The following is a 27,350-nucleotide window of genomic DNA, read 5'->3' as shown; positions in this document are numbered from 1 at the left end:
TGGTTCTTGCCTCCAGAAAGTTCTTCCAGTATGCTCTGCAGTACTGTCTCATCCGGATACTCCTCCTCCTCCTTATAAAGAAATCCCTGGTGTTTTCAGCAAAGCTGGGGTGGATATTCTTCCTCCACACCGTGAATGGGGTTGTCCAATTGATTTAATCCCTGGGAAATCGCCTCCCAGAGTGTGAATTTATCCGCTATCATTCCCAGAAACAAAGGCTATGACTGATGATATCCAAGAGTTTGGAAAAAGGGTTCATCCGCCATTCCACCTCTCCCGCTGGTGCGGGTTTCTTTTTTGTCAAAAAAAGTATGGAGGTCTGCGCCCCTGCATCGACTACAGGGGACTCAATGACATCACCATTAAAAATCGCTATCCTCTCCTTCTGATCACAGAGCTTTTTGACCGAGTCAGTGGAGCCACCATCTTCACCAAATTGGACTTGCGAGGAGCATATAATCTCATACAAATTCTGGAAGACGACAAGTGGAAGACCACATTTAACACCCGTGACAGTCATTATGAGTACCTCGTTATGCCCTTCGGTCTCAGCAATGCTCCAGCAGTATTCCAGCACTATGTCAATGAGATCTTCCATGATCTGTTGTACAAACATGTTGTTGTCTATCTTGATGATATTTTCATATTCACCAATGATCTGGAAGAACATTGCCGGTAAGTAAAAGAGATTCTGACAGGTCTTTGTACCAATCATCTCTACTGCAAATTGGAGAAGTATGTATTCGAGGTCAAGTCAATTCCCTTCCTGGGATATATAATTTCAGGTTCTGGTCTCAAACTGGACAAAGAAAAGCTCCAAGCAATTCAGGAATGGCCACTTCCTAATACTCTCAGGACTGTTCAGTGCTTCCTTGGGTTTGCAAACTACTATCGCAAAGTCATAAAGAACTTTTCACCATCATTGTATCAATTACAACTCTCACCCGGAAAGGAGCCAATCCATCCTGATGGTCAGAGGAAGCAAAGGAAGCCTTCCAAAAAATCAAACAGAAGTTAATTTCAGCTATTGTTCTTCATCAACCTGATTTCACACAGCCATTCATCTTGGAAGTCGATGCTTCTTCCATAGGAGTCGGAGCTGCGGTCTCTCAATGCACTCTATTGGGGATCAAGGACTTCTTGCTATTAAGTTAGCCTTGGAGGAGTGGCGTTATCTTTTGGAAAGAGCTGTGCATCCCATTTCCATTCTCACAGACCACAAAAACATCTTATATCTTAAAACAGCCCATTTTCTGAATCTGAGGCAAGCCAGACGGGCTCTCTTCTTCTCACAACTTAACTTCAAAATGTCTTTTCGTCCAGAGGTCCAGAATAGAAAGGCTGATACCCTTTCTCATTTCATAGAGCAAGAAAATGTGGTTACAGCTGCTGAGAAGCATCTCATCATTGATCAAGTGGCTTTCTCTGCAGTTGGAGTAGAGTCCTCACCAAGTGTTGGGAAAACTCTTGTGAAGCCTGCATTATGCAACAAACTGCTGCATTGGGCTCATGCAATGGTGGTCACATCTGTCGATGGACTTTCTTACCGACCTCCCAGTTTCAAACAAACTCAACACTATCTGGGTGGAAGTTGACCGGTTCACCAAGATGGCTCTCTTCATCTCACTGGTCTTCCATCAGCTCCCAAGTTTGCTCAATAATCATACAAGAAATCTTCAAACTCCATGGACTACCTCTGGAAATCATCACAGACTGGGGAGTGCAGTTTGTCACCAAGCTTTTAAGTTCCTTCTGTTCTTCACTTCAAGTCAAGCTCAATTTCTCCACTGCCAACCACCCTCAGTCTAATGGCCAGACAGAAAGAGTCAACCAACATCTGGAGTCTTTTCTTCGTTTATACGTATCCTCCTCTCAGGACAACTGGGCTGAACTGCTTCCTTAGGCTGAATTTTGTTACAACAATCAGTGCCATTCTTCATCTGTTTCACCCCCTTTTATGCCACTTATGGCCACCACCCTCAAGTTCCTAAATTTCAGCCTCTTCCTGCCTCACAGGTTCCAGCTGCTGACCGCATCCTGCAACACTTTTCCAAGATTTTGAAAGAGATCCAATCCTCCCTTGCAACCCAGTTTAATTCAACTCAAGCTGCCACCATTCCTGAGGATACCAAATTCCTTCCATATTTCTTTATTGAAACCACTCAATCGGTTTCATTCAACACTTCCAAAGGCACCCAAAGACCAGACTCATCGTGGAGTCGAGTATGAAGTTTCAAAGATTTTGGACTCTAGAATCCAGTATGGACATCTCCAATACCGATTTAAAGGGCTATGTATGGCCCAGAAGAACGTTCCTGGACTTTTGCCTCTGATGTCCATGCTCTTCAGTTGATCCAAGTGTTCCATGCTAAGTTTCCACGTAAGCCTAAGAGGTGTCCTGGGGCCACCCATGAAGATAGGGTGCTGTCACGCTGCAGCCTTCTCACCTCTCCGGTGTCTGTCCAGGCTAGCGCTGAGGTCCGCCAGTGCCGTGTATCACTCCTGGATAGCACAGAGGTCAGGTCACACTGCACATCGCTCCCAGCTGGTGCTGAGGTTTGTCTGTGCTGCTCCTGCCCCAAATGCTCAGTGTCCCGTCGCTGAGCATTTTTACCATGGAGCATTCTTACCACTGAGCAAGGAGGTGGGTCTCCCAAGCCCCTTGCTCACAGCATGTCTTCCCAGCATGATGGCACACAAGCTGCAAGCCAAATTTCCCTCCTAAACCACAGTATGCAACCATGTTGGACTCTGTCACCTGATACTCTTCCTCCACTCAGAGCGCTCCTCCCAGACCAGCTGATCGCAGCATTCAATCACTGGGGATCCTCCTCTATAAATTCCATTTCCTGTCCTCTGTTGCCAGTACAATGTCGCTTCTTGCTGAAGTTACAGCTCTGTGCTCACCAAGGTACTCTGTATCTGTACAGTCCTGGGGCCTGATTCAGCAAGAATCGATATTGCGATTGCAGCTCTGTAATCACACGCAGGTCTGCTACGCAAATATGCTAATGATGGCAATCGCAATACCATCGCACTGCGAGCATAGACACCCAATGCCTCCCACTACTGCTATCTCACATCTGTAATACTTTACAATCCTTCACAAATATCGAGCAGAATTACAGCAGCCCTGACCTTACTTAGACATAGCTAACTTCATTGCACACAGTTATAGCTCAAGCTGCATATGCCTTCACAGTGGCTAATTTATACATGCCCATGTAACAGCGTTCAAATGCACTGGCACGCCTGCGTTTCGCCGATCAACCTCCTGTCATCATCCCCAAACACTCATGTCCTGTCAATCACTCTGCGATGGGTCTCCATGGTCTTTTTGATCGCAGTGAATCCTTCACGAACGCGCATTGCATTTCATGCGCATGCACAGTACGCAACATTCGGCCGTCTGTGTGCGTAATCGCAATAGCAATCCCTACTGAATCAGGCCCCCAGTCCATTATATCCAGTACCTATATTTGGTAACCTGTACTATCTTGCACACCAATCTGGTTTTACCATTGAGACTTGTTCTTACAGCCATCATTGGTTCCAGCCGATACCTCCAACCATCGGTCTCATCTGATGCTTCCAACATTGGACTCATAACAATTAAGTTCTCAATTAACTTGCAAGTAACATTGTACAAACATTTCAACTAGGAGAATTTGAACACAAACAATGTTTTATGCACACACACAAAATTCAGTGGATCAGAATTTCTTTAAAAAATGACAGGTCCATGCACGAGATGCTGAACATTTCCAGAATTCAGCAACCACATGTAGAACATTGCGGCAGCTACAAGAAAAGTTACATTTGCCATGCTACCAACGGAAGCAAGAGGTAGTAACCAAGTGAAATTGCACTTTTTATATGGTTCAGTGACTGGAGGAACAGAAACAAGCCATCATGTGGTATTATTTATTTATTAACAGTTTCTACTGCTCTATCAGTCCCTCCATTGGTTGCCGGTTTTCTACCATATTCAATCTAAAATACTTTTACCTACAAACAAAGCTATTAACCAAACCACACCAACATATATCTCTTCACTTATCTCAAAATATCTCCAAACCCGACATCTCCGCTCTGCACAAGATCTGCATCTCTCATCCACATGCATTACTTATTCACATTCACAGTTACACGCACAATAATACTTTCCACTAGTCTCCAAACCTTCAAGCATTCTCTGAAACTCACCTCTTCAGACAAGCTTATCAGATTCCAGATCCGCCCACATAACCATCATAGCTTCCCTATATAATTACATCCCTTCTTACAGTCCACACATAACCTCACATATTTTCTCTTTCTTCACTTTCACAACTGCCTAACCCTAGGCCAACATTCCTGTGTGACTGGATCATATAGCCCACCAAGATTCACTGCAATCTGGCTGGACTAATATGCAATATGTAGCACCTATCCTTGTGTATCAATCATAGGCATCTTTATAATGGGTGCAAGGTGTGCGGGCCACATCGCACACCCTGCACCCATAATTAATATTATACTTATCTCTCCGCAGATCCCGAAGTGCTGCTCCGCAGTGCTGGACTGGCGCTGCAAAGTAGCAAACACTCTCTGGGAAAATGGCAGCGCCCATTTTCCCAGTGATCTGCGCATGTGCAGAAAAGATGGCCCTGGGACAGTAGGCGCAGACGGCATTTTTCCAGAGACCTGCACATGCACAGTATGGCATGAAACCAGAATCTACAGCGCTAAGTGTGCTGAGCCGCTGACAGAGAGGACGGGGCCCAAACAGAGGCTGCACATGGACCCCATCCTCTCTTAAAACGCCCCTGGTATCAATGCCTATTTCCCTATAGATTGTAAGTTTGCGAGCAGGGCCGTCTTACCTTTATGTCTGTCGTTATTACCCAGTTTTGTTCTATTAATGTTGTTTCCAATTGTAAAACGCAATGGAGTATGCTGCACAATATAAGAAACAGTTAATAAATAAATAAACAATACAACATGATGGCTTGTTTCTGTTCCTCCAGTCACTGAACCATATAAAGGGTGGAATTACCCTTGGTTACAACCTCTTGCTTCAGTTGGTGGCATGGCAAATGTAACTTTTCTTATTGTTCTACATGTGGTTGCTGAATTCTGGAAATGGCCAGCATCTCGTGCATGGACCTGTCATATTTTAAGAATTCTGATCAACTGAGTTTTTTGTGTGTATAAAACTGTGTTGAAATTCTCCTAGCTGTAATGCTTGTACAATGTTACTTGCATTGTCGTAAATGACAAATCCCAGGAGAGTCTTAGCAGGGTAAGTAATTTTGCTGAGTTTATCCAATAGATTGACAGGCTTAAGCTGGGGACACACTGGCCGATATATTGGCCAATCAATTGATCGGCCAATATATCTCAGCTTATATATGTACTGTTATCATGCTGTACACCAATTGTAATTATATGACCCAGAGTGGGTGCTACCATTGTGTAGCAATAATTATTTTGGGGTGAGCGTTTGGGAGTGGGGCCCCCGGGGGGGTTCTGACTGGGCCTTTCTCATGGCATCACCACTTAATTCACATAGAATACTTTTATCACTTTTCTATTTGATTGTATATTATTTATGTAATTTTAATTCTTTCTCATTTCATTAACACTTATTGATTTATACTTACACATCTTTTCTTTACACTTCACTATCACCTTTTTCCCTTTTTCGTGTGATGCCCTGGGGATGGCCCTTGGCAGGAATTTTTTTGGGGTGCCTTGCTTCTCGGACGTGAACCCCTTAATGTTAGGGACGCCAGTATAGAGGAGCCTTGACAATTGGCCTGGCGCTTATTCATATATTTGCAAATGTATGTAACTAATACCTCTGAATCGCTATTATCATGTAGGATTTAAGTATTGTTTTTGCTGCAGTGTGCTGGAGGGCAAATCTCTTTTTTTCTGTGTTCAGTGAAAACCCCGCCCTTTACAAGCACCTGTGTTATGCAATTAAGCTGATTTGAGCAGGGTGCAGACTGCAACCCCCACACCCCTCTTGTGATGACACTGTTGCCGCATATTTTGATACCTTCGGGCTAACATTCATGCATTTTCCTTTCTGCACCCCCCTTTCACTGACCCACTTTTGGGAGCCTATCTCTGCCATCTATTGGGTCTCTTAGGGTGGACTACTTTACATAGATGCTCTGCTGATTGTGGGGAGACCCTTGGAGCTATTAGTGGTAACTGCTGCTGACTAAGGGCCTGATTCACTACGGTTCGCAGCTCTGTAATCGCACGCAGGTCTGCTGCGAAAATATGCTAATGAATGCTATTGCAATGCTGTCGCACTAACAGCATAGAGACGCCCACTGCCTCCCACTACCGCTATCTCACATCAGTTGAGTTGAGTTTTAAGATGTGCTCATGCTTTTATTTTAAATAAATCATGATTAGTTGTATATAAAACAAGCCTCATGTTTATTTATTAGAGAGCAGACATTGATTTTTATTTATAATTTGCAATATAAATACCACTCAACACCTAGCACAGTCATCACTATTTGTGCATCTCACATCCGTAATACCTTACAAACCACCATGAACATCGGTAACATTGAGTACCATCGGCCCCTTATGCAGAATTACAGCAGTACTGACTTTACTTAGAAATTGCTAACTTGCAGTAAGTACTCAAGCTTCATATGCAATTGCACTGGCTAATTTATGCATGCCCATGCAATGGCTTCCAAACAAACAGGCACATCTGCGTTTTGCCAACCACTCCCCCTACACCATCCCCCAATGCTCTCTGCCTGTCAATCGCTCTATGATGGATCTCCGTGGTCTCCGTTATCGCAAGCCAAGAAATCTCCGTCAGCCAACAGAGGACCTGTGCTCATCACTCCCTCACAATGGTGATGACACTCCTCCATTTTGGGAAGCTGAGGCCATCGCCGCCCCCTCGCTGCCCTAATTCAGCAACAAACTGGCAATCACTGACAGTTTGCTGTCGAACTACGAGCGAGAACGCAGACCAGTACTGCACATACGCAGTACAGGTATGGGGCATGTGCAGATACCCGAACATCTAGAATCTGTGGCCAAAAATTTGCTGCGTCCATTGCTAAATCAAGCCCATAGACCGCAGATTTAATCACTTGATGTCTCTTTCAGACTATGACTCGATTCCTATGAATGACCAAGCTCCCCCTCCAGCTACTCACTTTCAGTTACAAAGTGACTTTGAGACTGGGGACCCAACCTTTACTAGCCTTAGAACTGAAGGCATGATTCATTATCGATCACAACTGCGATTACAATTGTGATTGCAATTGTTGCGTTCTGCGCATGCGTAGGCATTGCAGTGCACATGCACGAAGACTCCACTGCAATCGGGACTGCGATCGCAGTGACTACGCAGACCCATCACAGAGTGATTGACAGGAAGTGACCGTTTGGGGTGGTGACCTGGGGATTGTCGGCAAAACACAGGCGTGCCAGTGTGTTTGAATGCAGTTACAGGGGCGTGCATAAATTAGCCACTGCGATGCCATACGCATCTTGGGCTATCACTGCGTGCGATAAGGTTAGCAATTCCTGAGTAAGGTCAAGTGTACGTGAGGCTCTGATGGTACTTGATGTTACCGAGTATTTCGCATTCTTGCAAAGTATTACGGTTGTGTGTAAGGTAAAGTTGGCATCTTTATATTAGGCTGCGATGGCATTGCAATTGCAATTGTTAGCATATTTTCACAGTGAGACTGCGAGCTTAATCGCTGTTGTGATCGCAATAGCGATCCTTTCTGAATCATGCCCTTATTCTGTTGTTTCTATGCAAACGCATATTTCTGAGGCTACTGTCTTTACTACTGTCCCAACATCTGCCCACTGGGTTTCATTTTTCAGTTTTGCTACAAATTCTGCGTCCCCTTCTCCTTGAAAATCAAGCATATTGGGTTGGGAACATACCTACTGTACACAGGGCCTGATTCAGATTGCACTCGCAAGCGGGTCGATGGCCGTGCGCGAGCCCCGGAGCGAGCGAGAAATCACTCGCTCTGGTGCTCGCATCCAAAAGGGGCGGCTGTCGATGTTGATCGACAGCTCGCCCCATTTGGTAGGCGGGTCAGGTGGGGTGGCTGGCCAAACGGAGGTGTTCCCGAAGCCAGAAGCTCACTGGGGCTTGCGGGAACGAGAGCCTACCACAAGGGGCTCGTCGCAAGCCCGATTGTCGCGATGGTCGCGACCAGGATGGTAACAACCAAGCAGCTCCTAACTGTAATTTTTCAAACACAGCCTGTAAAGTGACAGTTAGGAGCTGATTGGTTGGCATTTTGGGGTCTTTTCATGAAGAACATGAAGTGGCTACTGAAAAATATCACTATATATCGCATCACATTGATGCTATATATAGTGATGATTAGTAGCCATTCATGTACACTTACCTATCCGACTTCTTCATGTGGTATCCGGCCCCCTCCGCGATTCCTGGAAGAAGAGACACACTTATCGGGAGCCCGATATGCCTGCTTTCCAATGCGCATGCACCGGCGTCTGATAGCAGCAGGTCAGGTCAGACCTACTGCAATGGATGCAGGGTATCAGGGTGCGGAGCCAGCGCCGGGTGCCGGGCAGACAGCAGGGAAGTATGCAACTTTCCTGCTCTATTCGGTTCGCAGTACAGATTACGCCATCCTGAGATAGCGAATCTGTACTCAGCAATAGAACGGAAAGCTGAGATTTCCGTTCCTTTATGAATTGCACTCACCATACAAAGGTATGGTGATGCGATTCATACACGAAGCAGGGGATGTCGCTGGAGGAATAACCTTCTCCACGGTAACCCACTCTATGAATTGCTGAGGGCAGTGAAAAGCCCTGTTTTTGGCTAAACAGGACAATTCACTGCTCTATGAATAGACCCCTTTATCTCTCTCCAAGGCATACTACATAGACCCCTTAGGGCCAAGTTTTATCATTCACAACGAGTGATAAAACTTGTTGCGTATAATAATGGTGATCCAGCCAATCAGCTCCTAACTGTCATCTGTTTGAAAAATGACAGTTGGGAGCTAATTGGCTGGAGCACCATTTATCATACGCAATAAGTTTTATCACTCGTTAATAATAAAACTGGTTGATAAATGAGGCCCTAAGTCATCTGAAGTCATGATATCTGTTCTTTGCATTCCTCATGCGATAATAGGCCGGTGGTGTGTCCGGTGGTTAGGCGCTGCGGTTCTCTGAAGTTATGCATGCAGCTGTGAGACCTGATATCACTGTTCAGTGGAACAGTCAGCCTCCTACCGCTCTGAGGATGCGGATTCAGTCCTTGGTATTTTGTTATCTTTGGGCCTGATTCCGACTCGAACGCTCTGACCAGAGCGCTCGCTCTGAATCAGTGCCCTCCTCCATGAAAATGGAGCGGCCTCCTGGACGCTCGCATAGCTGTGGGTGACCACCCACAGCATATGCGAGCGTCCATGATGATGGTTGCGATGGTCTTGACCATCGCGACCATCGGGCTTGGGACGGAGACCCTGCAGTAGGGTCTCGCTGCCGCAAGCCCTGGAGTGATTTTGGCTCTATCAGAGCCAAAATCACTCCCACTGACATCACTAGTGATGTCAGTGGGGCCGGCTTCAGACGTTAGGTGGTCCCATGGGAACGCCTCCGTCTGGCAGGCACGCCCCCAGCACGCCCACCAAAGGGGGCGTGCTGTCAATCAACATCGACAGCACGCCCCCTTTGGTGCGAGACCCGGAGCGATGGAGAGTCCGTCGCTCGCAGGGTCTCGCGCATGCGCACGATGGAGCTCCCTCCGTCGTGCACATACGCAGTGGGGGAACATCGACCCGCTTGCGAGCGTCCTGCGCTCGCGAGCGGGTCTGAATAACCCCCTTTGTGCCTAACCCTAACCCTCCCCCCTCGTGGCTAACAGCTAAGGGTGCCCTGGATTTACCTCGTTCAGGCTGGCGTCCTTCCGGATACCAGCATCGGGATTAAGATAGGCGTCAGTATTTCGATACCTATCTTAAGTCCCTTGTATGTCTTTAGACCGGCAACATCACGGCCGACGGTCTCATGACTACATCCCGTGTGAACACCCTTCTTGTCTCCTGGTTCCCTAGCAGCATCTTATGCACCTGAGTCTTTGTGCGTCCAGCTCATCATGTGCTACAACTGCCATGTTTTCTTTTTTTTTTTCTATCTGTCCCTCTAAGTCACCGGTGGGGGCTGGTTTCTTTTTCGTGGAAAAGAAGGACGGTTCCCTCCATCCATGTATAGATTATAGAGGTTTGAACAACATCACATTAAGAACTCCTATCCACTACCTCTTATCTCTGTACTTTTCGATCAGCTGCGCCAGGCCAACATCAAAAATCAACCTTTGAGGAGCATGCAACCTGATCCAAATTAGGAGTGGGGATGAGTGGAAGATGGCCTTTAGTACTCACTCGGGACATTACGACTATGCCACTCGGCCTATCCAATGCTCGGGCAGTCTTCCATGATCTTATCAATGATGTCCTTCGAGAATTCCTGGGAAAGTGTGTTGTCGTGTATCTGGATGACATTCTCATCTTTTCCCAGTCGCTGGACCAACATCATCAGCATGTACGCCTAGTTCTACAGAAAATACAAGATAATCACCTCTACGCTAAGCTGGAGAAATGTGATTTTGATGCCACCCAGATTTCTTTCCTAGGCTACGTAATTTCTCCCCAGGGATTCTCCATGGATTCTCGTAAAGTCGAAGCTATACTGAAATGGGTCCAGCCGACTTCCCTCAAAGCAGCCCAGTGCTTCCTCGGCTTCTCTAATTATTACCGTAGGTTTATTAGATCTTTCTCCACCGTCGCTGCACCCATTGTTGAACTGCACAGTTAAACATGGAAAGCATCCTGTATTTTTGCCTCTCCAAATACTTATCATACAGTATACATGATACCAGGCCTCACATAACAATACCCCTTTACTGTATTTGTACAAAACAGAATAAACAATTGTCTTTTGAACATAAGGAATCCTTGATTCCTTTGTGGGTGTAATCGGCAAAATACACTTACATTCCCTTGAACTTTTACAGTTCCCTTTAAAAGAGGGATAATGGACTGCACATAGTAAAAGTAAAATTAGTTTTAAATCATTTGTATTTTGAGCAAAACCCTTTAACTTTTCAGGTTGTTAATTTGCACTGCAGGGTCAAAATACACCTACAGTCCCCTGAATTTGACAATTCAATGCAATCTCACAGTGCATTCTTGCAGCACAATGTAGTCAAATGGTTGGTGGATGGGATGCCAGCCGCAGAAATACGACGCCAGCATCCCGCCGCCGGAGGAAATGCCGACACCAAAATCCCAAAGGACATCAAGATACCGGCATCAGTATACCGAACGTCAGAATGCCGAACGTCCGGACACTGGTAAGTACAGCTCTGTCCCCAGTGATGGGGGGGTTAGGTTTAGTCACCCTTGGGAGGAAGTTAGGGTTAGGCACCCCCCCCTAGAGGGTTAGGTTTAGGGTGTGGGGAGGGGGGTTAGGGTTAGACACCAACATGAGGAAGTTAGGGTTAGGCACTAGAAGGGGAGGTTGGGGTTAGCCACCAAACAGGGAGAGTTAGGGTTAGGGTGGGGAGAGGGGTAGCAATAGCCTACTTACCTCCCCTGTCAGGATCTTCAGCCTTCGGGCTTCCAGCTTCGGGATTAGAACCGGCGGTGATTCAGCCGCCGGTATATCGTACCCATTCCCTTGCAGCATACACAGTGACTGTAAAGTGTAAACAAACTGCCAGCAGCACAATACTGAACACACACTTGCTACTGAACAGAGAATGCCAGAGAGGATAGTCAACAGTGCACCCTCTCCCCAAAATTGACAGGGTGTACTGAAACTACATTTGGTAGACCTACTCCCCACACTTGCTACTTTTAATATTGCACATTATAATGGGAGAAAGTAATTTATATAAGATCCAAAACACACAAGATAACATATTTATGGGAAAATTAAGTCTTGCCTCTTTTTGAGATCCAAATTTGACATGCGGCGCACATCCGAGCCTCAACTCGGAAATACTGAAATCCGAAATTCGGTTCTGAAGGATTAAAACGATCCAGACCGACTTATATACTCATACATTCTGTATTACTGTCCATTATAATTGAAACAATAATTGAAACAATATAAAAATACCACAATTAACCAGAGATGGGCAGTTTGATTTTGCTGAAAACCGAACACACTCTAACTTGGGGGTATTGCGTCAAACCAAGGCATGCCTTGGTCCCCAAGCCAAATCAGGGTCTATAATTGGGGCAATATTTTGTCATCTAGGAAATGTAGAATCTTGTGTGTAGATTGCATATAAATTCCTCCCTGTCTACTTCCTATTCCTCAATGAAGCAGCTCCGCTTTTGTGGGCAAGCTGAAAGCACTGAACCGATCAGTATGATCTGTGCAGGCTTAGTTATGTGTAAAAAAAAAATAGTATAAACAGAATAAATGTTTAATTTTTAAAAAATGCATAGGGTCAAAACCCAGCTCAATAAGCAGCCCTGGACCTCTTAGTCTGGTCTGATATTGGAAAATATGGGTAAAAATGGTGTGGGGTTCCCCCTCTTGTCCAATAACCAGAACAAGGCTGAACCAGCCAGGGGACTGATGATATAGCAGGGAGACACACAGCGTGGGGTTCCCCTGCCATAATGGGAATCATCCCCAAAATGGTTGGAATTCCTCTAAAAGTCTATACCCCAAAAATAAAAGGGGGATTACGCTCCAGAGGAACAACCAGCCCTGGCCTAAGGCTATGCCTCGCATCCCTGGTGCGGGGTTAAAATTAAAATAATAGCTAATAAAATAGTTCTTTATTTTGAAGTATGGAGTGCACTACTTACTAAGATGGCTGCCATTTGGTCACCATCTTGTCACTGTGTGCGGGGTTAATAATAAAATAATAGGTAATAAAATAGTGCTTTATGTTGAAGTATGGTGTGTGCTCGTTACCAAGATGGCTGACGTTTGGCCTTCTGTGCATGTGCGTCACCATCTTGTCACTGTGTTAGAGTGCAACAGTGGGACATGGACATATTCCACTTAGCTCCACTGAGATCCTTCAATATATCCACTGCATACCTACTTGTATATGCACTCAATAAACCACACTACTGGTTAAGTCCTGGGCTATTCGGTTACTTTGAGAATCCCCATACTCCCTGATCACTCCATAGAAATCAATGGGGAGCACTGATTGGCTGAGACAGTGGGAAGGGTTGCTAATCAGTGCTTTCCTATTCATTTCTATGGAGTGACCAGTAGTAACTGGTCACTCTGTGACGGGACCCTTCATGGATGACAGTGCAAAAATTTTTTGTTTTGAAAAGAATTTGTGGCTGCTACATGGATTGAAGAGAAAGTGATCCCTTCAGTTTGTAAGCAAAAATTGTGAAAGAGGGTGTGTGGAGGAGTGTTTTTTTATTAAATGTATACAACATGCGGTGTGTGTATTGTGTTTATTTGTCTTTTTTCAGTTTTAACTAAATTCACTGTATTGGCCTGAAGCCTGTGATTTACTGGTTGAAAACTGTTGATATTAACTTATTCATTTATTTTATTTTCTATTAGGCATTTGGCTTGAATAACCTATACTGGCCTCAGGCCTGTGATTTGCTGTTTGTAGTAAGCTTGATGGGGATCTAGTTTTCTACTAGACTTTATTCAGACAGCAATCACCTGTACTGACCTGAGGACTGTGATTTTACTGTTTGGAGAAGTGTTTTGGCAATATATTATATTTTCTACTAGGCTTTTACTTTTAGGCTATTAGGGCCACTGCTGTGCCCCTATGTTTCATAGATGTGCTATATTCTTTTAAACTGCCAAGTATTTGTGCTGCTGCTCTGTCACTTAGTTTAGCCAGGCAGCTTGCTACAACCTTTGGCCAATATTGGTGAATACAATATTGTGAGCTGTGAGGTGGTCAAATGACTGGAAAAGAATGTTGATGATGTAAATGGTGCTGTAGAAACAAAACAGGTACAAATTTCATGCTTTTAGCTGTTTTTAACAATTTTTAAAGGAATCCAAAACCAAACCACAATTATGGGGAATTTTGCCAAAACCAAAACACATTTAGGATTTAGAACCAAGTTCAAAACAAGGAGGTTTGTGCACATCTCTTTCTTAAATATACTTACATCCTTGTGTGCCATCAAGGGCATTTTAAGACTGGAAGAGGCCTATATGCAGATGTCTGTGAGCTCCCTACTCCCTGAAAAAAAATTGCCTCATGCGTAATAATATGGCATTATTTTTGGAAATATGATGCTGGCACCATATTTCTGGTGATTACTTCGTATTTCCAATTGGTGCCAAATTTTCAAAGATATCAACATATAGTGGCCAAATGAACAGGAGTTAAGTGACTGAAATGGGTGCAGGGTGTGCGGTGTTGGCCCTCCTCTGGACCCACTGTGTTCCATTGTTAAGAAAATGACTTCATCTGCTGGGGCATCTTGACAAATTATTTCTCTTACACCCCAAGCTATGAGGGTGGGAACTGGTGTTTGTCCTTGTTAGCAAATTACAGGAATTGAACTTTAGATGATAGGAATATTGATCCCGCACACAAAACTGACTGCTGACTAAAAGACTTGATACCTTTAGGCATTGGGTACACACTTCTATCACACACCTTCTAGGTAAAAATCTGAATATATTTAATTATTAAATTAACCAAGCATAAAACAACATATATTATAAATGTGTCCTTATACAACTTTGCTGCTGCTGCACTGAAAATCCCCTCTCTGCGTGCCCAGTCACATGAGACTCTGCTCGTGCTGGGAATCTTTTTTGCTGAAAATGTGTCTAAGTCGTATTGTGATGTGACTGGGACACACCAGCAGACTGTGCTGATTAATTTGATATGCAAAACCTGTATATCTGTGTGCGACTGAGTCTCTGGGATAAATTCACTAAAGTGAGAGTTTTTTGAAGTGGAGATGTTGCCCGTAGCAACCAATTATATTCTAGCTATTATCTTCTAGAAGGTGCTATTTAAATGTTAAGTAGAATCTGATTGGTTGCTATGGGCAACATCTCCACTTCTAAAAACTTTCACTTTAGTAAATTTACCCCTCTGACTCTGTATATGAAGTGTTACAATGTATAGGCTGCAGATTTTGTCATGCAAGGTTCTGTTGTGGTTCATATACAAACTCAGGTGCACATAGATATACAAGTGTCGCATAGCAAATTAATCAACACAGTCTGCTGGTGCATCCCAGTTGCACCACATTGCGACTTACATGCATTTTTGCTAGCAGAGTAGCACGGAACCTGGCGGCCCACTCACGCCAGGCAAGTCGCGCTGTGTGGCATATTGAAGCCAGATGTATGAGGACACCTTTGTAGCTGAGGCAGAAATCTTGACCAAGTTTGGAGGTGTGGATAGGAACCATTTCAGGAGGAGGATCTGTTTACTCAGTTTACTCCCCATCCCCTGAATATGTGCATACCCTTGGAATAAGATATTCACACCATGACCAATGTGATCTATTCTGCATATTTTCTATCAATGCTTTATATAGTTGGCAAATATATATTACTTAAAAAAAATTCAATATGCCTTGTCTATTAAGGTAGTATGTAAAGAAATGATTTACCTTTTGGTGTTACTAATGTTCTAGCCAAGTTTAGATGATGTAAGCGTTGATGTTTCTCAAAATGTCGGCTAATTGCAGCTATTCCTGAAACAGTTAAAAATATTTATTAATTTCTATAAAGCAGCAAATTTTCAAAGATATTCTCACCATTGATCCCTCCCACTTACTGAAAACAGTTACCCTATAAATACATAACTGGATAACTACCCTCATGCCTCTCTTGCTGGACAACCAACCTGGTTACCTCTACACTGGACGTCTGCCTCCATGAGATTCCAGACCCTTATACGAGGGTGAGTCAAAAATGATCCACACTCCAGTTATATTAAAACTTCTGTTGGCCACACTGTCATATCAACGTTTTCCGTTTTAGGTCGCTGTCTCCCCAGTCACTGCTGTGCAGGTTTGTACATGTTACATCAGTTCATTTGTGACTGCAGTGAAAGAAAAAATGGCTGCCCCACTTGTGATTTGCATGAAAGTAGAGCAGCATGCAGTGATTCGTTTCTTGTGGTCTGCGGGTGTGTCTGGTGCCAATATTTATTGAAGACTTTGTGCACAGTATGGAGAAAGTGTTTTGTCACAAAGAAGTGTGAATGAATGGATAAAGAAATTCCAAGAAGGTTGCTCAAGTGTCACCCAAGAAGAAGCAGCTGAACGTCCATCCATGTCCACGACTGATGAGAACATTGAGCGTGCACGTGAACTGATTCTGTTGGATAGACAAGTGACAGTGGATTATGTTGCAAATCATTTGCAAATCAGCCATGGCTCTGCCTATGCAATAATCCACGACAGACTTGGTTTCGAAAGGTTTGTGCGAGATGGGTACCGAAACAACTCACGGAAGAGCACAAACAGAAGCGTTTAGATACCTGCAAACAGAATTTGGACCGAGTTTCTTATAAAGAAGTATATATAAGATTCTTATAAAGAATCATTACTGGTGACGAGACATGGATTCATCACTACGAGCCTGAGACTAAATGGCAGAATATGGAATAGAACATCCTCAATCGCCAAACAAGAAAAAGTTCAAAAGTCAACCATCAGCTGAAAAATTGATGCTTACAGTTTTCTGGGATTCACAAGGACCAGTATTGGAACATTATCAGGAAAAAGGTTCGACAATCAACAGTGCTCATTACAGTGAGATGCTCACTGAAGAGCTGAAACCTAAAATTCAAACAAAACACAGGACTGCTATCCAAGGGCGTTGTGTTGTTGCATGACAATGCACATCAGCACACCACTGTTCATACTGTCGACACTCTCAAAAAACTTCACTTTGAGGTGAGCATCCTATAGTTCTGATCTTGCCCCATTTGACTATCACCTGTTTGGTCCCCTGAAAGAAGCCCTAAGAGGATGAAGATTCACGCCTGATGAAGCTCAGCCTAAAACATTGTTTAATGAGGTAATACTTGTTGACAGATGGACAAAGTGAATTAAAAAACAGGGAGATTATGTTGAAAAATAATGTATATGTCTTTTCTGAAAGTTGATTAAAATAAATTCTACAGCCAGAGTGCGGATAATTTTTGACTCAACCTCGTATATACATGAACACCACTGATTACCTGTCCCTGTGCCTCCAATTCTATCTACCCTCACTATCTGTCACTGCACACCTAAACCAATATTTCACTCACTAGATGTACAGTATGCCTCTAATCCTACCATGATGCCACTGAGCCCAACACTGCTCTAACTGGTGGTTACTTACACCAACACCTTCATCACTACAGATGTATTCCGGGCCTCTTTCATTAGATATCTCCCTAAGTGCCTCCTTACCTAGCCAAAATGCATCCATTGCAGCAGAGGTTCCCAACCACTGTCCTCATGGCACACTAACAGTCCAGGTTTTAAGGATAGACATACTTGATACTTGAGCACAGGTGACCTAATTAGTACCTCAGTTACTTTGATTTAACCATCTGTGCACAAGCATGGGTATCACTAAAATCAGGACTGTTGGTGTGCCTTGAGGACCGAGGTTGGGAATCACTGTATTGCAGGATAATCACACCAACACCACCCTCATTTGTTACTTGTCCTTGTACCTTCCCGGAACATCATTATTATTTATATTATTATCATTTATTTATATAGTGCCATAAGGGTTCTGCATTTCCTTACAAAGTACATTAACAAATGAGCACACAACAAAAACTATTATTAACAGTACAAAACAATGCAGGACACTGACATGGTTTATAAATATTGCTGCATAACACTTAAATAAGCAGCAGGGCATCAGCAACCAATGTTAAATGGCGTTATGGGGAGTAAATGATAGTATAAGTAAGGGAAGGAGAAGCAAGTGAGGGAAGAGGGCATTGCTCGTGAGAACTTACATTCTAAAGGGGAGGGGTAGACAGACAGGGGTTACACAGTTGGGGTAGATAGTGAGGAAGGAGCATTGAGAAATGGGTTAGGATGAGAGCTGGAAAGCTTTGATGAATAAATGGGTCATGAGAGTCAGTTTGAAGATTAGTAGAGAGGTGGAGAATCTGATTAAGAGGGGGAGAGAATTCCAAAGGTGTGGAGCAGCACTGGCAAAATCTTGGAGATGGGAGTGGAAGGAAGTAATCAGTTGGAAGGAGAGGCAACATGTATTTGTGGAACGGAGTTGGCAGATGGGAGTGCTTGTAGGAAGGGGAATGTAGATGTATTGCATTTGGAGAGGAAGATGAGACAAGCAGCAGCATTGAGGACAGATTGGAGTGTAGAGAGATGGGAGGCAGGGAGGCCAAAAAGTAGGAGGCTACAGCAGTCCAAGCTGGAGATGATGTTAGGGATGAACCTGCACTATTTGCATGAGAACCCTAGAGTTCGGTGATGGGGCTCATGAAATCGACAGGGATCCACAGGGTAATTAACCTGGAGTTAGCACCAGGCAAGGCAAGAGTTAATTGCAGAAATATCTGGAGCAGAGTGTTTTCTGGAATCACAGCAAGGCAATGGTAATAGTAGGAGCAAACAGGTGCAGGTGTGTACTGGAGTTTGCTACTGGGAGACTTTCTGGCTGAACTGTGATGGACCAAACTGCAGAATTGCAATACAGACACAGATGGGGTGAATATGCTTTGCTCCAATAGGCAACCACAGCCACACAGGCTGGATGTGCACATATTTAGAAAGATAGGATACAAATCTGGATTCTAGCAGAACCAGCTACTCAGGATTCTAGCTGGAGTATAGCTGAACTAGCTACGCAGGAGGCGGACTGGATTGTAGCAGGCCAGCTACTCAGGATTCTAGCTGGAGTATAGCTGAACCAGTTATGCAGGATGTGGACTGGGTTGTAGCAGGCCAGCTACTCAGGATGCAAGCTGGAGTATAGCTGAACCAGTTATACAGGATACGGACTGGGCTGTAGCAGGCCAGCTACTCAGGATGCAGGCTGGAGTTGCAGCAGGACTAGGACCTGATATAATTGAGCTGGCAGCATGAATCCACAGGAACTCGCTGAGACTGGACACAGACCGAAGTTGACACCGAAGGTAAGCTGGGGGGTCTTAGCACAGACACGGAACTGGATATGGATACAGAGCAGAATTCAGCAGGACACAGGAGAAGAACTGGCAGGGACAGAACACTGAGGACTGAGGGCCCGATTCAGACACGGACGCTAAGCTGCGGACGCACGCTATGGGCGATTGTCGCCCGTTTGCGCATGCGTATGCATCGCAGTGCGCTAACCAGTCATTGCGATCAGGAATTGTGCGCTCTTAACAGAAAGACTGAGCGCTACTTTGAGTGGCAGATAGTGCCGTTTGTGGGTGGTAACAGGGGAAGGTGCTTGTGAACGGGAGAGTGGTGCTGTGAACGCAGGCGTGTCTGGCCGTCAAAACGGAGTTTTATGGGAGTGCATAATTAGCATGGAAGCGTCATTATACACGTCACTTGGTTGTATTTCAGCCTGCAGTGATCGCAGTGCTTGCGATGTGAGGTAGGGTCTACCTCACACGCTGCGTGCAGCTCTGATGGCTCTCGATAGTTCTGATTAATCATACACTTCCTGGAGATGATGTGTGTTAAGAACGAAAAGTGGGCGTCTTTATATCGGTGTGCGCTCACTCTGCCATTGCTCTCTAAGACATAGAGGGCGTTCTTACACCAGACAGTGCGATCTCAGAATTTGTGTTCCCAGGCCCTTTTGGCAGTGAGAGAGCGCAGCTTAGCGTACGGGTCTCGTCCTACGTACTTGCTCCCAGCCTTAACCCCTGAGGCTGGGAGCAAGGACGTAGGAATACAAAGGCAGGATAACTGGACACAGGACTAGGGTACACAGGCAACTGTTCAGGAACAGGGAACTGCACATCGTGCAGCGGCCGCGGTACCATCCACTAGGTGCAGAAACTTAGCAATATTACTGGCAGGCAGGAATGCCTAATTAATGCTGTTAATAGATAATGAAATTATGGGAAGTGAGGTTATGCAAAAGCCAGACTGAAATGGGAGGAGAGAAAGACTGTAAGGCGGTTGTAGACGACCTGCTCAATGAGTTTGGAGGCAAATGGGAGGAGAGAGATGGAGCCGAAGTTGGAGAGAGTGTTAGGATCAAGGGTGGGTTTTTTAAGAATGGAGGAGACAAGGACATGCTTGAATACAGAGGGGACAATGCCTGATGAGAGGAAGAGATTGAAAAGATAGGCAAGATGGAAACTGGTAACAGGAGATAGGTTGTGGAGGAGGCAGGGACAGAGTCAAGGGGGAGGTGGAAGGGGGGAGGTCCTGGTGAGGGCCATGACTTAATCTCCAGATACTGGGGAGAGAGAGGTAAGAGTTGGTAGGATGGAAAGAGAGGGGTAGACTGGAAAAGGAAGGGATGGGGTGCTGGGGGTCTGGAAGAATGTGATGTCCTGACGTATGGAGTAAATTTTAGATGTGAAGTGGGTGGCAAAGTTAAGTCAGAGAGAGAGGAGGGGAAATGAGGAGGAGGAGGCAGAGAAGGCAGTTGAAAGTGGCAAAGAGACTACAGGGACTGGGAGGAGATAAGGGTCTTTAAGTACCGTTTAGAGAGGGAGAGGGCAGTACTGTAGATTGGGAGCATAAATTCTAAATATATGAAGACTTCATTGGAGCGGGATTTCTTCCACTCACAAGGGATGCTTAGAAGGTCCACTGGGAGAGACTAAGTGATTATGTGAGGGTAAGGAGATTAGAGACAATGGATTCTGTGGGGACATCTATAGGGATATTGAATTCAATTAAGATGAGGGAGGAAAAGTCTGAAGAGAGGTATTGGGATGCAGGAAGCAAAGTTATCAAGGATGGTGGGGCAGCGGGACTATGATGTAGAGGCATAACTAGGGCAGGGCCGCTGGGGCCCGTGCCCCTCTGCACCGTGGGACCAGCGGCACAGGGGGGCATGACTGGTCACGGTACAAGCCCGCCCTAGTCCGCACTACGAGGTTCCACACACATCGCCGCCGGTGCTGGGTAGTACACTTATACTACCCGGTGGTGATGTGTGTGTTTCAGCAGCCAATGAGAGTCAGACAGACTCTCATTGGCTGCTGTGCCCACTGCCAGAACCGGGCTGGAGCTCATTCATGAGCTCCGCCTTCTGGCTCCTGCAGTGGGTGATGGGAGAGACATCATGACATCTCTCCCATTGTACTGAGCGGGATCGAGTGGGAGGACGGAGGAGCAGACAGCGTCAGGCACGGCAGGAACGGGGATTCAGTTAAGTTAGTGAGTGTTTTGTGTCTGTCTGTCTGTCTGTTATGCACTGCTGGCCGGGGGCACTACTAAAGACACTGTATAAGGGGCACAGCATAGGGGGGATCACTACTGGGGGCACTGTGTAAGGGGCACTACTGGGGGCCTGCATAAGGGGGACCAGTACTGGGGTATTGTATAAGGGGCACTACTGGGGGCCTGCATAAGAGGGACCACTACTGGTGGCACTGCATACTTGGGGTACTGTACAAGGGGCACTACTGAGGGCGTGCATAAGGGAGACCACTACTGGGGGCACTGTATAAAGGGCACTACTACACGGTGAACTGCTACTGGGGACATTGCATAAGAGGCACTACTACAGTGAGCATTGCAAGAGGGTCACTACTACTCGGGGCATAAAAGATGCATATGTAATGGAAAGGAATGTTCCCACAGTTTTGAGAAAGGGGTGTATCATGTTCACACGCCCCATGTTTTAGTGGCCACGCCCATTTTTTCAGCACGTGCACATAGGGAGGGGCTCCATTTTTAATTTTGCCCTGGGCTCCATGTACCCTAGTTACGCCACTGCTATGATGGAAGATAAGTGATTGATAATAGAGTAATGAGAGATACAGGGGAGAGTAATAGAGGGGATGAAGGGTGACGGGAAAGGAGAGAGGGAGAGGAGGAGAAGGTGGTGGAGGCTTTGGAGGGGGGAAAGAGGCGGGAGCTGGTGGTAGAAGAGAGAATTATCTAGTTGCTGATTGAGGGGGGAGTTGTAGAAAAGAGAATCATGAGGTAGATGAGGGAATTGGAGGGAAGAAAAATATCAGTAGCGACGAGTGCAAGATACAGTACAGGAACAGTGCAGTTAAAATGTCTAAAATGCAGATAAAAGGAAGTGCTGGTAAATATAAAGGCACAACTGCAATATAGTGAAGATATGGAGTTTGGAGCTGTTTATGTTGTAGTACTATTAAATTAGGATTAAACAATTTAAAAAATGCGTGGGTGTACAACAATTGTAAAATTACAGTGACATAAAGATATATTGACAGTGGAACAGGAATGATTTAAACACAGCACAGAGTAGAAAAAAAATACATATAAAAATGAAACATGCAGCAAACAAAGTGGTAGTTCCTTTTAGTGTAAAAGCAGGTTGTTACGAAAGGTGTTCAGGTTATAATGAAAGCTGGTGTGGAGTTGCAGGATGTCCAAATGCACAGCAGTTTATTATAAGTCATTTCACAGTAGTAGAAATTTCTGGTTGATTGTGCTCCTTCTGTGCTTCTCCTTTTTAACTTCTGTATAACTTTTTAAATTATTCTGTACATTCAATACCACTTAGAAAGAAAACCATTTTGAAATAAAAATCTATGCAGCCTTCAAACCAGCTTGCATCATGCATCATTCCCTAGATAACCGTCTACATGTAGTCTTCTCATTAGTCTACATGTAGTCATTTCACAGTAGTAGAAATTTCTGGTTGATTGTGCTCCTTCTGTGCTTCTCCTTTTTAACTTCTGTATAACTTTTTAAATTATTCTGTACATTCAATACCACTTAGAAAGAAAACCATTTTGAAATAAAAATCTATGCAGCCTTCAAACCAGCTTGCATCATGCATCATTCCCTAGATAACCGTCTACATGTAGTCTTCTCATTCTTCCAATATTAGCTATCTGTCCTAAATCTGTTCAAATTTACAGTATATGAACATTGTATTGCTTAAGTTATTATCTAGTTATACCTCTATCTTCTATTGGATTTCCAGAAAGGTTTATGGTATGGAGCGCAGTGCCAGGATTGTTGTCTAGTGCTTGAGCCATCTTCACAGCAAATTCACTATAAAAACAAAAATATTTGTTTTCAACTATTAGATTACTCTTTAATTAACTACAATGTGTGCAATAGAAGTGTAATCATTGGACCATAAGGGTCATTTGCAAACCACAAAAAAGCACGGGTCTCAAAGTGCTTCTTAATTCAAACGTGAGTCTTTGTACACCTTATGCATTTTAAGGTGACAATTAACTTCCCAGTACACAGAAACCAATATAAACAAAAGGTGGCCTGAGCCGATGAGCAGGCCAATCTTATACACTGGGCCTGTATTATGACTTAATTGACTCTGCCCTCTGCGCCCCTTCTTTGTGGTCAGAGGGATGATCTTCACAGCAGCTCATACTTTAGCCTATAGGCAGAAGGAGTCTGTGTAAAGAGCCAATGTCATCATTAGTGCAAGTACTGCAGCAGTATTCCTCTCATTCCCCAAAATTAGGAGACACAAATCTTTTTGGGGAATTTTCACTGTACAGAGCAAGCCAGCAGCAAGAAGTTGTGAAATAAGTTTCCTTTTGCACTTCCATGCATTACAAAGATGTGCATTGAAGTGCATGTACACTAGTATTTCCAGGGGATTGAAGAGTGATCTAATGCTTTTAAGGTATAAGCCATGTACCCTCTGCAGCCTGGCCATGGTCTGTCCATGGTAACTTTTTTCATTTATGAAGTACTAGCGTTGCTCAGGCAAGTCTGTAACTAAACATCATTTGAATTAAACTGAAAGGGGATTTTGTATGCGGACATCTGAGTGACGTTTAAAGTAGTATTTATCTGCATTGTGAGGGCTAGCAGCTCTTAAGAATAGCAGTCTCGGACAGTATCTCCACGTTTATTTATAACTGCAGACTATCTATAATTAACAGCAATCAGTAGACATGACATGTTTATTGTAGCAGACTCCTACACATTGTGAACAAAGACGCTGACGTACTATAAACATTGTGGATTTTACTACGTGCAGCTACTCCATCCTGAAGTTCTGTGGTAAGCAACTTCATACTTACTGTTGTGCAGCACATTGCCTGTATTTGTACAAGGGTGGATCAAAAAGTCTGTGTCCTGACATTGTAGTAGATGTCACCCTGTATTGATTTTCTAGAGGTCTTAGTAGAACACTGTGGAAAATTACAGCATGATTCTTCTTTTATTTTTGCAGATATTGAATAATAAATGGAACAACATCACTAAAAGCTGAAAAATGGAGAATAATGAAATCCGAGCCATCATTAAATATCTGCAAATGAAGAAGATGACGCCTACTGAAAGTCACACTCAAGCTCAAGGAACACTTCTGTGGGAAAACTTTTGCATGTGATGATGATGTCATGACAGCTGGACTGGTTTGAGAACCACTTACCAGACTTTTTCCTAAATGGAATCAAGAGATTGATTAAACTGAAACTATGTAAAAAAAATAGATGCCATTTGAACTTAAATTTCTCTGTTATTCATGGTCCGGACACCCACTTTTGGATCCACCCATGTCTATATATTTTTTATTTGAGCTTATTATGTCTCTAAAACTTTTACTTGACCGGGTGTGATACAAAAGCTTGACAATAAAAAGGTCAAAAATAATTTGGTCTACACCACAAGGTCGACATGGAAAAGATCAACATGACCAAAGTTCGTTAGAACAGAAGGTTGGCAGGTACAAACGGTTGCATTCAAAATGTCAAAATGGAAATGGTCTTTCCCTTATTTGGAGATCTGGTAGATTCTCCTGGGTTCACCAGGCAGTAGTTCCATCAGTACCTGCAGATTATTCACTTTTTTAAATTCATTGAAATCATGTAATTGCAGTAGAAATGCCTTAGAGTTTGAGCGACTTTGTCTCCCTGGTCACATCTCCAAAGGTCTGATATCTGCCCTCTATAATGCTCTAATGCCCACCTCTGGTGTTGAGAATCCCATTTCAATCCCAATGGGAGTCAGTCTTTTGATTGATCACAAGGACTGGGCCAACAACAACTTCAAAGGTATCTTTAAATCATCCATTAACTTTTGATACACACCTACAAGTTGTTCTGCACATCATGAGCCCTGCTACATGTAAAATTGCTTCATCTTGTAAGAATCCTCTTCACACATATAAAATGGAGTATATCACGATCATTCTGAGGAATTCCTCCACTTCCTTCCATAAAGTTTGATTCCCCTGGACCTCTTGGCATAACCAGATCTTTAACCTGCTTGAGTTTAAATATACTGGATGGATCCAGCTCTAACTATGCACTGCAGATATTTAGCCAGCTAACCGTTTTTATTTTAGTGTGGAACACTCCCTTACTCCCCCCCATCCCCTCTTTCTTACCTATCCCCTCTCTACTCCTTTCTCTACCCCACCTCTTTCCCGCTCTCTCTCTCTTTTCTTCTGAAAACTGCACTGTATTCTAATTCTAGAGTTTATTAGTTGCATTTCTCTTGTTTGAATTATATCTGTATTGTTTACAGTTACTATGTATACACTTTATGTATACACCATACATGTGATATTTTTCCTGCCACTTAGTGTTCTCCACATATTGAGCTCTAGCTCCACCTTTTTTTTACAATACAGTAAACGTTAAGGCGGGTATCCACTAGCCGATTAAAATGAGCAATTGAACGATAACGATATTGTTATCGTTCAATCGCTCATTAATCGTGCACAAATCGGGCATGAAAATGTCAAAAACGACCAGCGATGCGCGCTCCCGCTGGTCGTTTCCGACATCTATCATTGCCTGAACATGCTGGTCAATTTGCCTATAACAACAGATTGACCATGGTCAGTGATGAGGGAGGGTGCCTACACTGAACAATATATATTGTTCAGTGTAGGCACTGCAGGGGAAGAGGAACGACTGTACAATTACAAAGTTGTAATTGTACTGTCATTCCACTATCTGCTAGTGGATACGCACCTTTATACTATCAGCTACAGTCTACATCTGTTCTTCTGACTTCTAGTAATTGGGAAAACCCAAACCTTACCACCCACCAGGGCCAGCTATTCAGGGGAAGAGTGCCCCAGTCCTCGACATGCGTGTTTTCATTAATTTTTTGTTAGTCGGACACATATCACCACGTTTCCAGCATTGACCACACCTCCCCCATAACCAGCTGTTTAATATAACAATTTTTCATACTTTTAATTGGCTATGTAATAGCATGCCCGCATTTCTCTACTGTTGCACGCTGAGGAGCCTGTGCCACATATTTTTGTTACCCTAAAGGTCAAAATTAGCCAGCTCTCCACTTTGCCCTGAATGAACTGGAGCATGTGCAAAACCAATTATTAGCAAGCAATTACATGAACATAACTAGGACATACAGTATGTACTTACCATTTTAATCCACAGTTCTCTAAAACCAACTCCTCTATTTTCAATGACCTGCCAATCACATATAGAATTTGCTCAGAAATCTCCAATCTCTGAAAACAAGATAAAACACACAATTAACAATTGTACAAAAATTCAACATTAATGAAATAACTACTAAAATCAGAGAAGTAAAATGAGCACAGGGTCATCTAAGGGGTCAATCCTATTAGGTGCGAAGGGTGTGATGTACCGTTGCAACGGCGTTTAAACGTCGGCAACAGCAATGCATCTCGCATCCTTTGCTACCCGACCAATACCTGGATTCGCATAATTTTGCTCGGAGCCCTATGGGGCTGCGAGCAACATTACGCGAATCCGGGCTTGCGTAAAGTGCGGACTCTGCCGCGATGACTCGCACCGGCGAGATCATTGAGGCTAATAGGATTGACCTGTTAGTGCAGTAGTGCAACAAATGTACCCATTTACTCTGAGTAATATAAGCATGGAAGTGTATCTTACTGTGTCATTGTGCAATGGTTTATATTAGAGATCTGAGGGTTCGGTTTACTTAAATCCGTACATACCCTAACTTGGGGCATACAAGTGAATCCAAATCCTGGCACGGTACTTCCCGCAAAGTTCGGATCCCAAAACAAGGCAAAATGTCAGATCTCATGTGTTTTGAATTGCATATAAAAGTCCCACCCTCTTGATCGGGTGCCATTTCACACAAGAGAGGAAGAAGGTGTGGGACTGTGAGCACTGGGCCTAATTCAGACCCGCTCGCGAGCGCAGGACGCTCGCAAGCGGGTCGATGGTACCCTAATGCGCATGCGCACGACGGTGGGAGCTCCGTCGTGCGCATGCGCGAGACCCGCATAGC

At 44.2% G+C, this 27,350-nt stretch overlaps 1 protein-coding gene across 1 annotated transcript in view; it reads right to left on the bottom strand.

The window, feature by feature from the left end:
- LOC148474932 (capping protein, Arp2/3 and myosin-I linker protein 2-like) overlaps window positions 1-27,350 on the bottom strand; it is a 970,125-nt gene that overhangs the window by 882,251 nt on the left and 60,524 nt on the right. Inside the window, exons 6-8 of the mRNA XM_088457971.1 lie at window positions 26,489-26,577; window positions 23,065-23,159; window positions 15,633-15,716 (exon numbers count right to left, since the gene is read on the bottom strand). Of these exons, the coding sequence (XP_088314097.1) occupies window positions 15,633-15,716; window positions 23,065-23,159; window positions 26,489-26,577 (268 nt within the window). The remainder of the gene's footprint in view (window positions 1-15,632; window positions 15,717-23,064; window positions 23,160-26,488; window positions 26,578-27,350) is intronic.

Source organism: Taudactylus pleione, unplaced genomic scaffold (assembly GCF_031769625.1).
Source record: "Taudactylus pleione unplaced genomic scaffold, aTauple2 ptg000799l, whole genome shotgun sequence".
NCBI lineage: Eukaryota > Metazoa > Chordata > Amphibia > Anura > Myobatrachidae > Taudactylus > Taudactylus pleione.
Note: the sequence above shows the minus strand (reverse complement) of the source record. Positions and strands in the feature narration are given on the sequence as shown.